The sequence below is a fragment of the Myotis brandtii genome, unplaced genomic scaffold, assembly GCF_000412655.1.
Source record: "Myotis brandtii unplaced genomic scaffold, ASM41265v1 scaffold782, whole genome shotgun sequence".
Lineage (NCBI taxonomy): Eukaryota > Metazoa > Chordata > Mammalia > Chiroptera > Vespertilionidae > Myotis > Myotis brandtii.
This window is the reverse complement of record NW_005371138.1, coordinates 2,589,795-2,601,813: the sequence shown is the minus strand read 5'-3', so window position 1 is coordinate 2,601,813 and position 12,019 is coordinate 2,589,795. Positions and strand designations below refer to the sequence as shown.

Here is a 12,019-nt window from a genome sequence, read left to right as displayed (position 1 = left end):
GTACATGCCCTTGACCGGAATCGAACCCGGGACCCCTCAGTCCGCAGGCCGACGCTCTATCCACTGAGCCAAACCGATCAGGGCAGGTCTAAAATATTTACACCCTAGCTGGTTTGGCTCAGGGGTGGGGGCACTGGCCCTCGGACTGAGGGTCCCAGGTTTGATTTCGGTCAAGGGCATGTGTACATTGGTTGCAGGCTCAACCCCCGGCCCCAGTTGTGGCACGTGTGGCAGGCAACCAATCAATGTGTCTCTCTCACATCGATGTTTCTCTCTGTCTCTCCCCCTCCCTTCCACTCGCTCTGAAAATCAATGGAAAAGTATCCTTGGATGAGGATTAAAAAAAAAAGATCCCAGAGAGCTCCTTTGGGTTGCGGGCTTAATCCCCAGTAGGGGGCGTGCAGGAGGCAGCCAATCAATGATTCTCTCTCATCATTGATGTTTCTATCTCCCTCTCCCTGCCTCTCTGAAATCAATAAAAATATATTAAAAATATATTTATAAAAATTAAAATATTTACTGTCTGGCCCTTTATAGAAAATGTTTTCCAACCATTGTGTACTGGATTAACCTGAAGGTCCCTCCATCTGTGAGAGGCATTGTGATAGGGTATATTAAAAAGGTTTTTGTCTTTTAGGGATGCATGTGGAGGTGTTTATGAATGGGGGCTCTAAACCAATAGACACATAATGTGGGCCATGCTGCATTGCATTTGGGCATCAATTTCATAACAGTTTGGAGATGGATGATTCTGAGGACTCAATCCTTTTCTCTGTTTTGACAGCTCCTGAGAGAGGAGGTTGTTAGTATTGCTGCTGGACTGAGGCATGCGTTAGCTGCTACAGGTGATCATTTTGCTTTTATTTTCTAAATAGATGTGTAATAAGGAGAAACAGAATTTTAGAAGAAGTCAACTATAAGGAGTAACTCAATGTCCTCCTCCACTGCACTTGTGATTAATGGGAGGGATGTAAGGCCAAAGTTATGTGGGAAAGCCTTTAGCAGGTAGGAAGGAAGGAAATAAACTTCCAGCTCTTTATTATGTTCTAGGCATGGGGCTAGGCTCTCTTGATTTAATCAATACTCATTTAATCCTCACAGCCGTGTGGTGATGTGAGTTACATTTTTATGTTTGAAGAAACTGAGGTGCAGAGAGGCTAAAGTGCTTGCCTAAGGTTCCACAAGGAGTAAGGTAGTAAAAGGTAGAGCTGGGGTCAGAGTCTAGGATTCCAAGGCCCACTTTCTTGGCTCTGACGGCACTAGTAGGATTTTAATGTCTATTGATTTCAAAGCTTCAAATGAGCTTGTCTCCTGAACTGTGAGAGGGCGATGGATGTAGGGCTGATTGTGTGTGAGGTTGAGGGTGATGAGTCGAGAGGGACGGTGGCAGGTGGAAGAGCAGTGACTCTTTTCTCTCTCCCTTGCTCATTTTTCTGCTCCCACTCCTGGGCTGAAGGACAGCCCTAACCAGCTGTGGCAGCTGAGGCTCAAGCGTTTGGTGAGTCCAGTTGTAGAGTGGGGAGAGGAGAGGAGAGGAAGAGGCTGGTGTTGCACTGTGCTGATGGTGGTCTTAGTGTTAATTGTACATAAAAATCATTTAAGTTTTTCTTTTGAGATAATTATAGATTCACACATAGTTGTAAGAAATAAGATAGATCTCATGCACTCTTTTCCCAGCTTCTCCCAGTAGTAACATCTTTTGTAACTGGTGCAGCAGCACAACCAGGATGTCTGGGTACAGTCAGGATGCAGAACAGGTGCATCACCACAAGGACCGCTTGTCACCCTTTATAGCGACACTCACTTCCTACTTGCCCCACTCCCGTCTTAGCTCTTGACAGCCACTCTTCTGTTTTCCATGTCTATAATATTGTCACTTCAAGAATATTGTATAAATGGTATCATAGGGTATACAGCTTTCTCGGGTTGGATTTCTTTTGCTCAACAAAATTCCCTAGAGATTCATCCCAGTTTTGAGCATCAAGTACTATTGCGGAGTAGTATTCCATGGTATAGAGGTACCACCATATTAGCTCAGGCTGCCAAGACAAAATCCCACAGCCTGGGTGGCTCACACAACAGGAATGTATTTTCTTACAGCTATGGAGGTGAGAAGTCCAAGATCAAGGTGCTGTGAGAATTGGTTTCTGGTGAGGCCTCTGTTCCTGACTTGCAGATGGCTGCCTTCTCTCTGTGTCCTCACATGGCGTTTCCTTTATACACACATGGACAGAGAGACACCACTGGTATCTCTCCTCTACTTATCAGGACACCAGTTCTATCAGATTAAGGTCTCACTTTTATGACTCATTTAACCTTTATTGCCTCCTTATAGGCCCTATTTCCAAATACAGTCACATTGCAGGCTAGGGCTTCCACATGAATTTTCGGGGGACATAATTCAGTCTCTAACAACCACAGTTTGCTTAACCAGTCACCCATTGCAGAACATCTGGTTGCTTCCAGAGTTTGGCTATTAAGAATAAAGCTGTAAACATTTGTGGACAAGTTTTTATGTGACCATAAATTTTCATTTCTCTGGGATAAATGCCCAGGAGTGTGATTGCTGAGTTGTATGGTAGTAATTACACTTTTATAAGCAGTAGCTTCTCTTAGAAATTAACAGGGTGGAGAATTGCCTATCATGGGTTTACTCCCCCCTTTCCTACCAACTTTCTATAATTGCTAGCCTTATGTATACATTTCTGTACAGTTACAAAGCAGCATAGCTTCTATTATGTATTGATTAACTTAATTGTAAGTCCTCCCCTCCCCTCCCCCACTCATTTTGTAAATATTTCTGCATGCATTTCTAAAAGATAAGGACTCTTTCTGAAAACATTATTAAAATATTTTTATTGATTTCAGAGAGGAAGGGAGAGGGAGAGATAGAAACATCAAGGATGAGGGAATTATTGATCAGCTGCCTCCTGAACACCCCCTACTGGGGATCGAGCCTGCAACCTGGGCATGTGCTCTTGACCGGAATTGAACCCGGGACTCTTCAGTCCGAAGACCGATGCTCTAGCCACTGAGCCAGAACGGCTAAGGCTGAAGATTAGATTTTGATTGGCTTGGTGGTAATCCCTGTGACCAGTCATAAGGCCCTTGAAGAAATAAGCTTCTCCATAATGCATGAGTTAACTGAGAATGAATTAGGAACCTTCCATAGCAGTGAAGTTCAAAGAACAATCTGGTCTTATCCAAATAAGCATTTTTTTCTTCTGTTCAATTGGGAAGCAAGTGGCATTGTGTTCCAGTGGGGAACTGGTTTGGCATCATCTGGACGGCGGTTGTGCCCTGGGCAGACCCTCCCACTGTTTTTGACAGCAAAGGAACCGAGCAGAGTGCCAGGTAAGGCCTTTATTTCTTCTGAGTCCTGTATTGATTCTTTGTCAAGAAGTAGAGCCACAGGCATGCAGAAAATGGGTGAATGGAGTTTTGCTTTTGGTATTTCTTGGTCTCTGTGTCTTAACTCTCTCTGTTGGTGGGTCTGTTAGTCTTGTTGGGATTTCTGTGGACCCAATAAAAGCATCTCTCTTCACTGCCATAGTTTGGAACCCATTGAGAGGTAGATGCAAGTCAGGTATGTGGAGATCAACACGGTAGCTCTAGAACTATTCAAAGATAGGTTGGAAGACATGGCTTAGGTGTTAAGGAATAGTGTGTAGCAATAGTAAACCTCTAAATCAGTGGTTCCCAAACTTATTTGGCCTACCGCCCCCTTTCCAGAAAAAATATTACTCAGCGCCCCCTGGAAATTAATTTTTTTAAAATTTTAATAGCAATTAAACAGAAAGATATATGTATTAATGTTTCTACCTTTTTTGTAAAATATAGTAAAGAAAGGTGTAAATTAGAAACATTGAAGTTTGAAATTATGAAACTATTTATTGAACTCAGAATAGAAAGGTAATACAAAAAAAGTTAAAACAAATACACCTGTGGCCATCACCGCCCCCCTGGATCGCTGCAGCGCCCACCAGGGGGCGGTAGCGCCCACTTTGGGAATCACTGCTCTAAATTCTGAATCCCAGGTCGAATTTACCTACCAGGCACTAGAGCAGCTGCATAGAGTCGGGCCCACTAAGCTGACAGCACAGCTGAGAACACATGAGGAGGCACCCTCTCTGCAGGCAGCACATCCCACGGGGAGCACCCAGAGGACTTGCCCAATTCCTTCTCCCAAAGGAAAGCAGGAGCCAGTGAGGATGTAGAGAGGGAGGCAGGAGTGTTCCTCGCGGGAAATCTCTCTACATGGGCACATGAGGAGTAGTCAGTAAATGCTCTGCCCACAGGTCTGTTGGTCCGTGTTTGGTTGGCCAGTTGTCTGTAGGACTTTCTCCTTTTCTCTCTTTCATGCTGGGACTCATTTTCATTCTTTTCTCTTCCTTCCTCTCTCCCTTCCCTCTGCTCTGCACTCACTTTGTGGGCCTTTATATAGCACCATGTCTTCTTCTTCCTCTTCCTGTCTCACTCTCTTACTTTGTGACCCAGTCTACTGATGGTTGGCTGTAATGAAACCTTTACAGGAAACCTCTAACTACTCCCCTCTAGCTCAGAACAAAGAAGGATTTTAGAAGGTGGTAGGAAGGGGGGAAAGAAAAAGGTAGGGTACAGCGGGGACGATATATAAGATGTTGGGTTCATTCTGATTTTCCCAAGTCCTACAGGCTCTCCTCTTCCTCTGGGGGTGAGGTTAGCCACCTGAAGGGTTGAGTTGGGGAGGGAGAAGGAGGCACTGGATGCTGGACAGGCAGTCCACTTCCCATGGCATTGAAAGCATTCAGAACATGAACTCAAACTTCCCAAACATTTTTTCCTGCCTCACCAGGGTATTTACTGCTCCCTGGGCGCATCCTGCTTTCTCATTCTTCTGTGCCTGTGGGCAAACTTTTACCTCTGCCTTTTCCTTCCTGTTCCCCCAGGAAAATCCTGATAATTTTTAAGGCCTAGCTCAGGTACAGCTTTCTAAGTAAAGACTTCCCCTCTTCTTGCCTCTGTCATATTTTCTCATGTGTGGATAGCACTGTATATTGTATTGTTATGAGTTGTTTGTACAATCTTTCCCACACACCAAAGATTCTGCTTTCTATTTTAGCACAGAACTGTAACCAGAAGGAATTAGAAATGCGATTCTTATATTTGATTTGAACAGCCTGTTTGAGATCTGCTTGGGGCGCAGCTTAGATTCAGAGTTGAATTGGAGGAACTTTTTGATGACACATTTAGAACAGGTCATCAGCTTCCTGCCCTTAAAGTCTTTCATTTTTTATTCCTCCACCTTACTTTACCACCAGCAGTTCTGGAGCTGTGACCCTGGATGTCCCTCCTCACCTGGCCACCAGGAGCCCAGCGCTTCTTCTCTGGTGAATGCGGCCGAAATGTCTGCCGTGTCCCTTTCTCATTCCACAGGATACTTTAAGGTTGAGGGGCATTTTATTAAGACCCTAGTTAATTAAGCAGAAGTGTCAGAAAAAAAGAGTTACAGAATGACTGAATTTCTCTAGCAGAGTTGATTGGAATTATACCTTGTCAGTAAAGGCAGTGTGATTAAGGGAGGAAAGTGTTGAGTTTAGAGGTGGAAGGCAGGTTGAATTCTAGTTCTGCCTGTGTGTTGTTAGGAAGCCTGGGTGTGTATTTTAGTGCTGCATGCAGTAGTAGCTAAATGTATGAGATGCCATTTTTCTAGGCCCCCTTAGTGGACAGAGCTAGGAAATACACATATTTATACATGCGCACACCCATATCACTTTATCTGTCTCTACTAGAAACCATGAGTCTATATTGATTTCTCCAATGGCAATCCAGTATTGCATGGGCAATGCTAGCCTTCCATCTTTTCATATGTGTGTCTTTCCTCTCCTCTCTGATAGTGAGAAATCTGGCTCCTTTATCCTCAATAGATTTACTTACTTGTTCAGCCCACTGGTGGGTAACCAGTTTCCCCACCACGTTAGTCATCTTCTTGGCAGTGCTCCGACTCAGACCTGCCTGCACTGGCTAAGAGGTTCTCCCAGGCCCTGCTGGTGTTGCTCAGCCCCTTCTCTGCCCCGTTTGTTCTATTATAAATGTAAATTCAAAAAAATTTTTTTTATTTTTTTTGTAGGTCTAGAGAATTCTAAAGCAATTTGTGTTGTGGCTGGGTCAGATCACTCAGCTTCATTGGCAGGTAGGTACCAGCTCTTTCAGTTTAACGTGCCATCACAGCTCTGTATGTTTCTCCTTTAAGGGGTGATATTGGGGTACCAGAGGGAAGAGCACAGACTTTGGAGGCAGAATTCTGTTGTCACTACGCGAGTGATCTTAGGCAAATCACTTTCCCTCGTGGGACCGTTTCCTTGTCTATGAAATAGTTCATGGGTAGTTCTGAGAACTAAATATGACAGTACATGTAACACACCCATATGGGCTTACTTCCTTTTCTCTGATTTTGTTTTCTCAATTGTACAATAGGGATAAGAATATCTTCCCTTCAGGATAATTATGATTATCAAATCATTAACCAGCAGTAAATTTATATGTGACATATTGTTATCTTATCCATTTAATCTATTTATTTATTAATTTCTTTTTTTCTCATCTAATCTATTTAAATGTCTAATATAACTATGTAAACTCTCTAGCTATCCTCTCTGTTTAATCTCAAACTAACCTTTCAAATTCATTTATCTCCCTGTTTGTTCTTTCTATATTTATCTATTTTATTTAACTATATATCTCTATTTTTATCGATATTTTATCTTTGTATCTATCTAATCTATATATCCATATATCTAAATCTAGTTATGTATGTTTTTCTATTCTACTTTGTATTTTTATTTATTTCTTGATTCCATATCTTTGATCTATTCCTTTATCTAACCTTTTTTCTCTCTCACACTATATCTGTCTAGCTATACATCCATCCATACATTTGACACACCCAGTCAATACAGTATTTTCTGGAAAGTGAAGGCTGTCTTTTTCAAAGCCCAGATTCCTCTGCCCCCTGCTGGTAGACTGGAGACTATAGCTTTGAGAAATTTATTTTGGTTAAGACCTCACACAGAGTTAAATGCGTTACATTTTTAAGCAAAGGGAAACGACTTTCATGCATAGTGTTTTATGTGGAAGTTAAGGTATGTACGTAGTATGTGTAAATTAATTCATATTAATTTCTTCAACATCAGATTTGCAATGCAGCCCCACTGAGAAGCTGTTATTGTTTCTAAAGTACAGACATAATGTAAGAGCTTAAATACTTTACAAACTCTGAACTACATATAGTTTGTTACATAATGAATTTAAAACAGCCAAGAAAAGAAATACCTACTTTTAGCCTATGTTTCATATTAGCTAGATCTATACATATATGTTGAAAGAGTTGAGTTGAAATGAATGCCACTTATAAAGGAAGGACTGGAGGCCCCAGGGCAGGAAGTGACTAGTTCATGTCCCACAGTCAATGAGGTTGGGGAAGGCATTCTTTTCTGAGATAAGAGTAGGCTAAGAGATGTTTCTGCTCTGTTCTAATTAATTTGAAATCTAGAGATTCTCTAATTGCTTATAATATCAATTTCTTAAAAAATCATGTAATTTGTAAAGTTACTTATTCCATATATGGAGCACGTTTATTTTGGTGTTTTTAAAACAAATGTTAAATTTTTATTTTATTGAGATGTAATACATGTGTAAAATTTCCCTTTAAGTTGTACAATCTAGTGATTTTAGTAAATTCACAAAGTGAATTGTTTTTGGATATTTTAAAAAAAGATTTTTAAATTGATTTTTAGAGATAGAGGAAGGAAGAGAATAGAAAGAAACATAGATGTAAGAGAGAAACATCGATTAGCTGCCTCCTATACCCCCTACTAGGGATTGAGCCCAGCAACCTGTGATTGTGCCCTGACCGGAAATTGAACCGGTACCCTTTTGGTGCATGGGAAGATGGCCAACCAACCGGCAAAATCAGCCAGGGCTGTTTTTGGATATTTTTAATGTCAGTTAAAAGTTGTCAAGATTAATATCCCCCTTTCCTCGTCTAGTTCAAGCTTTTAACACCTTGGGTCTTGTTCATTGCTCTGGAAACCTTTTTTTGGAGCTGTAGGTTATGTAACTATTTGACATTGCAGCAGACTTTAATTTTGCAACAGTGTAATGATCCGCATGTGGAAGGCCCTCTGTGTTTGCAAAAAGATGGTTTAGACTTACTAAGGTAAATAGAAGCTTATTACAGACACAGGCTCATGGCCAATGGCATCTTGGTAGCTAACCAGGCCATTTAATGACTTGAGACTTATCTGAAGTTCTCTTCTGCCTTCTTGAAAAGGATCATATTTTGCAAACCCTGGTGAAGCCCAGAGAGGCTGCATGAAATATACCATAGAAGTGCAGAATGTCAGTGCTGCAAGGTCACCTGGGTGATAAAGAAGCTCCACGTATTTACACTCCCTCATTTTAGACTTGATGAAATAGAGGCTCAGGATGTGAAGCGATGTGCCCAATGTCAGAGTGACAGAGCAGCAGATCTGGGCCTTGAACCCTGAATCTAATGCCCTTTATACTGATATTGTTTGGCTTTTGATCAGTTTTTGAGACTATACCAGAGTACCCTAGGGCAAGCAGTACTGTAGCGCTTTATTGGAAGGTCACAGAATACAGTGGAAGCAGAAGACCTGGCTTCTTTATTCTGCTGACTCCTCATTATCCATATGATCTTGGAAGTCGTTTAACATCTTGGAGCCTTGGTTAATTTATCTTGTAGAAGAGTGCTGTCTAGTAGAAATACAATGTGAACCACCTTTTGAAAAGTAAAAAAGAAACAGGTGAAATAATTTTAGTAATACATTGTACTTAACCCCGCATATCCAAAATATTATTTCAATGTGTAATCAATATGGAAGTTATTAATGAGCTATGCTTTATTTATTCATTTATTTATTATAGTAAGTCTTTGCAATCCATTGCGCTTTTTTGTCTTACAACACATTTCAGTTTGGATTAGCCACATTTCAAGTGCTCAGTAGCCTCGTGTGAGGAACCTTATAGAACCTTAGAACATTAGGGTTGGAAAAGCCCTTAGAGATCACCAGAGGAGTCACAAATTGTAGATTCATGGTCTAATTATAGCCCATGGCCCCATTTTGTTTGGCTTCCAGTTAAGTCCTCCCCCCCACTTTTTAAGAAAACTTTATTGTTGAGAGTATTACAGATGTCCCCCTCTTGTCTCCCTCCATTGCCCTCCTCCACCCAGATCCCGCCCTGCCCCAGGCCTTCACCACCCTATTGTCTGTGTCCATGGGTAATGCATATCTATAATAATAAAAGCGTAATATGTTAATTAGACTGGACGTCCTTCTGGACGAAGCTGGGGCTGTCAGGGAAGCCCGGGTCCCAGGTGCCTGCCAGCGGCCAGAGAGAAGACTGGGTCCCGGGTGCCAGAGGGAAGCCGGTGCTGGCAGCCAGGGGAAGGAAGGCCTACTCTTGCACGAATTTTGTGTATCGGGCCTCTAGTATGCATATAAGTTCATTGGTGAATCTCAGAAATTTTTTTGAACCTGAATGCCTTTTAGACAGGCATGTGCCCTCTGGTTTGCCACAATTGCCCGCCAGTCTCTCTTGTTACTGGTGTCATCAATCATATTGTTTGTCCTTGTAGACTAACCTCCAGTGTTCAGCTGGTGAAACTAAGGCTTAGGGAGGAAGTGATTGTCCAAGGTCAATAGCTAGTTAGCAGATCCGAGAATAGAAGCCACTTGACTCTGAATGTGCTCTTTCTCTATTAAATCACAAAGTCAGTTACATTCCTGCTTATATCACAGGATTATTGTGATGTTCAAGTGAGCTGAAGTGCCACACAGACGTGATGTGGTAGCATTATATAGTGTCTGCTAGACAGGGCATATTGTGAAATCTTAGGTTTAAAAAGTTTAAGCTTAAAAAGTAAACAATTCAGACAAAGACAGATACTACATGATTTCACTTATATGTGGAATCTGAAAAACAAAATCAGCAAAACAGAAACAGACTCATAGATACAGAGAACAAACTGATGGTTGCCAGATGGGAGGGGGGTTGGAGGCTGGATAAAAAAGATGAAGGGATTAAGAAGCACAAATTGGTAGTTATGGAAACAGTCACTGGGATGTAAAGTATAGCATTGTAGTAACTATGTATGGTGCCAGATGGGTACTAGACTTATCGGGGGGATCACTTAGTAAGTTACATAAATGTCTAACCACTAAGCGGTACCCCTGGAACTAATTAATCATTGAGGGTCAACTGTAATTGGAAAAAAATTTAAAACAAAACAAAAGTTTAAGCTTAAATAATATTTTTTAACGTGTTACTTCAAAAAGTTAATATATTTTTTCTAACAAAAGGTAATGTAAGCATATATTTATTTATTATTACTTTAATATGTTTTTATTGATTGTTTTGAGAGAGAGGAAGGGAGAGGTATACAAAGATAGAAGCATCAATGGGAGAGAAGCATCATTGCTTGGCTGCCTCCTGCATGCCCCCCAAGCCCACAACCCAGGCATGTGCCCTGACTGGGATTTGAACCTGGGTTGATGCTGAATTGCTGAGTCACACTGGCCGGGCTGCAAGCATGTATTTTAAAAGCTATAGAATATAGAGAAATAACCTTTCACATGGTAGATGTTGAATAAATATTTGTTGAATGAATTAATGGAAAAATAAGCTCACACATTCCCATTCCTTGACAAACTACTGTGAGTATTTGGCTTTGTTTCCTATTTAGAGAATTAAAAAAATCCTATATTATGCTGTATATGAAATTTTTATCTTGCTTTGCTCTACTCAACATTGTAGCATAAAAACAATACAACTTCTTTGAACCACTTTTTTTTTCAGTCTCTTTTCTTTTCCATCATTTTGGACTAATGTTCCTTCACCTCTTTTGTTCCTCTTCTTGTTTAAGATTCAGGAGACCTGTATGTTTGGGGAAGCAACAAGCACGGGCAACTGGCTTCCCAGGCTGCTTTCCTTCCTGTGCCTCAGAAAATAGAAGCACATTGTTTTCAGAATGAAAAGGTCACTGCTGTGTGGAGTGGGTGGACACACCTGGTTGCTCAGACAGGTAAGAGAGCAGCGGAGAATTTGTGGTCAGCAAGAGTAGCTGTGCTGGACAGCTGTCTAAACAGCTATAAATGTTCAGGATTAAGTAGGTTGGTTTTTACTGATGAAAAGCTTTTAGGATCGGGGAGGGGAGATACCAAGAATTTGGTTCTGCAGTCAGCCAGGTATGTGACTTTTCCTCCCTGGATCACAGGTTTGCACCCCAAAAAGCAAGGCTGGGTTAGGTTATTACCTTCTCTTGCCCCAAGAGTGTATGAAGTTTTGAGAAGGAACCCATTGCAGCAAGCATCACCCAGAAATTTTTCCAGGCTGTTGTGGTGTCTGCCTTGTCATAGCTAAAGAGATGACTCTCTGCCGTTGTTTGTATGGAAAATACAAAAATGAATAAATCGTAATACAAGAATAAACTCTGTTTCGCGCAGACTTACCACTGTAAACCTACTTTTGCCAACCACTGTTACTTCATGATTGAGGAGGAGAATTATTTTGAGTCCTAGCTGGCACGGTATTTTGATTTAAAATTTTATTAACCCTAATAAACTAAGTACATTGATTCAGACATCTCATATACTCCCTCACATGTTATCTTCTCATGTCATGCCACCCAGCTTTTGACATTAAAATTTTTTTTAAAATATATTTTTATTGATTTTAGAGAGGAAGGGAGAAGGAGAGATAGAAACATCAATGATGAGAGAGAATCATTGATTGGCTGCCTCCTGCACCCTCCCCCGCTGTGGGGATGGAGCCTGCAACCCAGGCATGTGCCCTGATCGGAAATCCAATGGTGACCTCCAGGTTCATAGGTAGATGCCGAATCATTGAGTCACACTGGCTGGGCCAGCTTTTGGCATTTTTATCTTTTCTTTGAGTCTTCATTTTTTTCTCATCCTTCCCTTAGGGCAGTTCTCCTTTCCTGGTCTTCATATTTCTG

At 41.3% G+C, this 12,019-nt stretch overlaps 1 protein-coding gene across 14 annotated transcripts in view; it reads left to right on the top strand.

The window, feature by feature from the left end:
* Nucleotides 1–12,019, top strand: part of SERGEF (secretion regulating guanine nucleotide exchange factor) — a 197,305-nt gene that overhangs the window by 12,233 nt on the left and 173,053 nt on the right. For 10 of the 14 annotated variants that reach the window (XR_001360010.1, XM_014530897.1, XM_014530896.1 and 7 more), the window contains exons 5-8: nucleotides 785–845; nucleotides 3,241–3,354; nucleotides 6,110–6,172; nucleotides 10,928–11,086. Coding sequence is in view for 13 of the 14 variants with exons in the window: in XM_014530897.1 (XP_014386383.1) it covers nucleotides 785–845; nucleotides 3,241–3,354; nucleotides 6,110–6,172; nucleotides 10,928–11,086 (397 nt within the window). In the remaining variant the exon portion in view is untranslated. The remainder of the gene's footprint in view (nucleotides 1–784; nucleotides 846–3,240; nucleotides 3,355–6,109; nucleotides 6,173–10,927; nucleotides 11,087–12,019) is intronic. The other 4 variants (XM_014530899.1, XM_014530898.1, XM_014530900.1 and 1 more) reach the window with 4 other exon arrangements.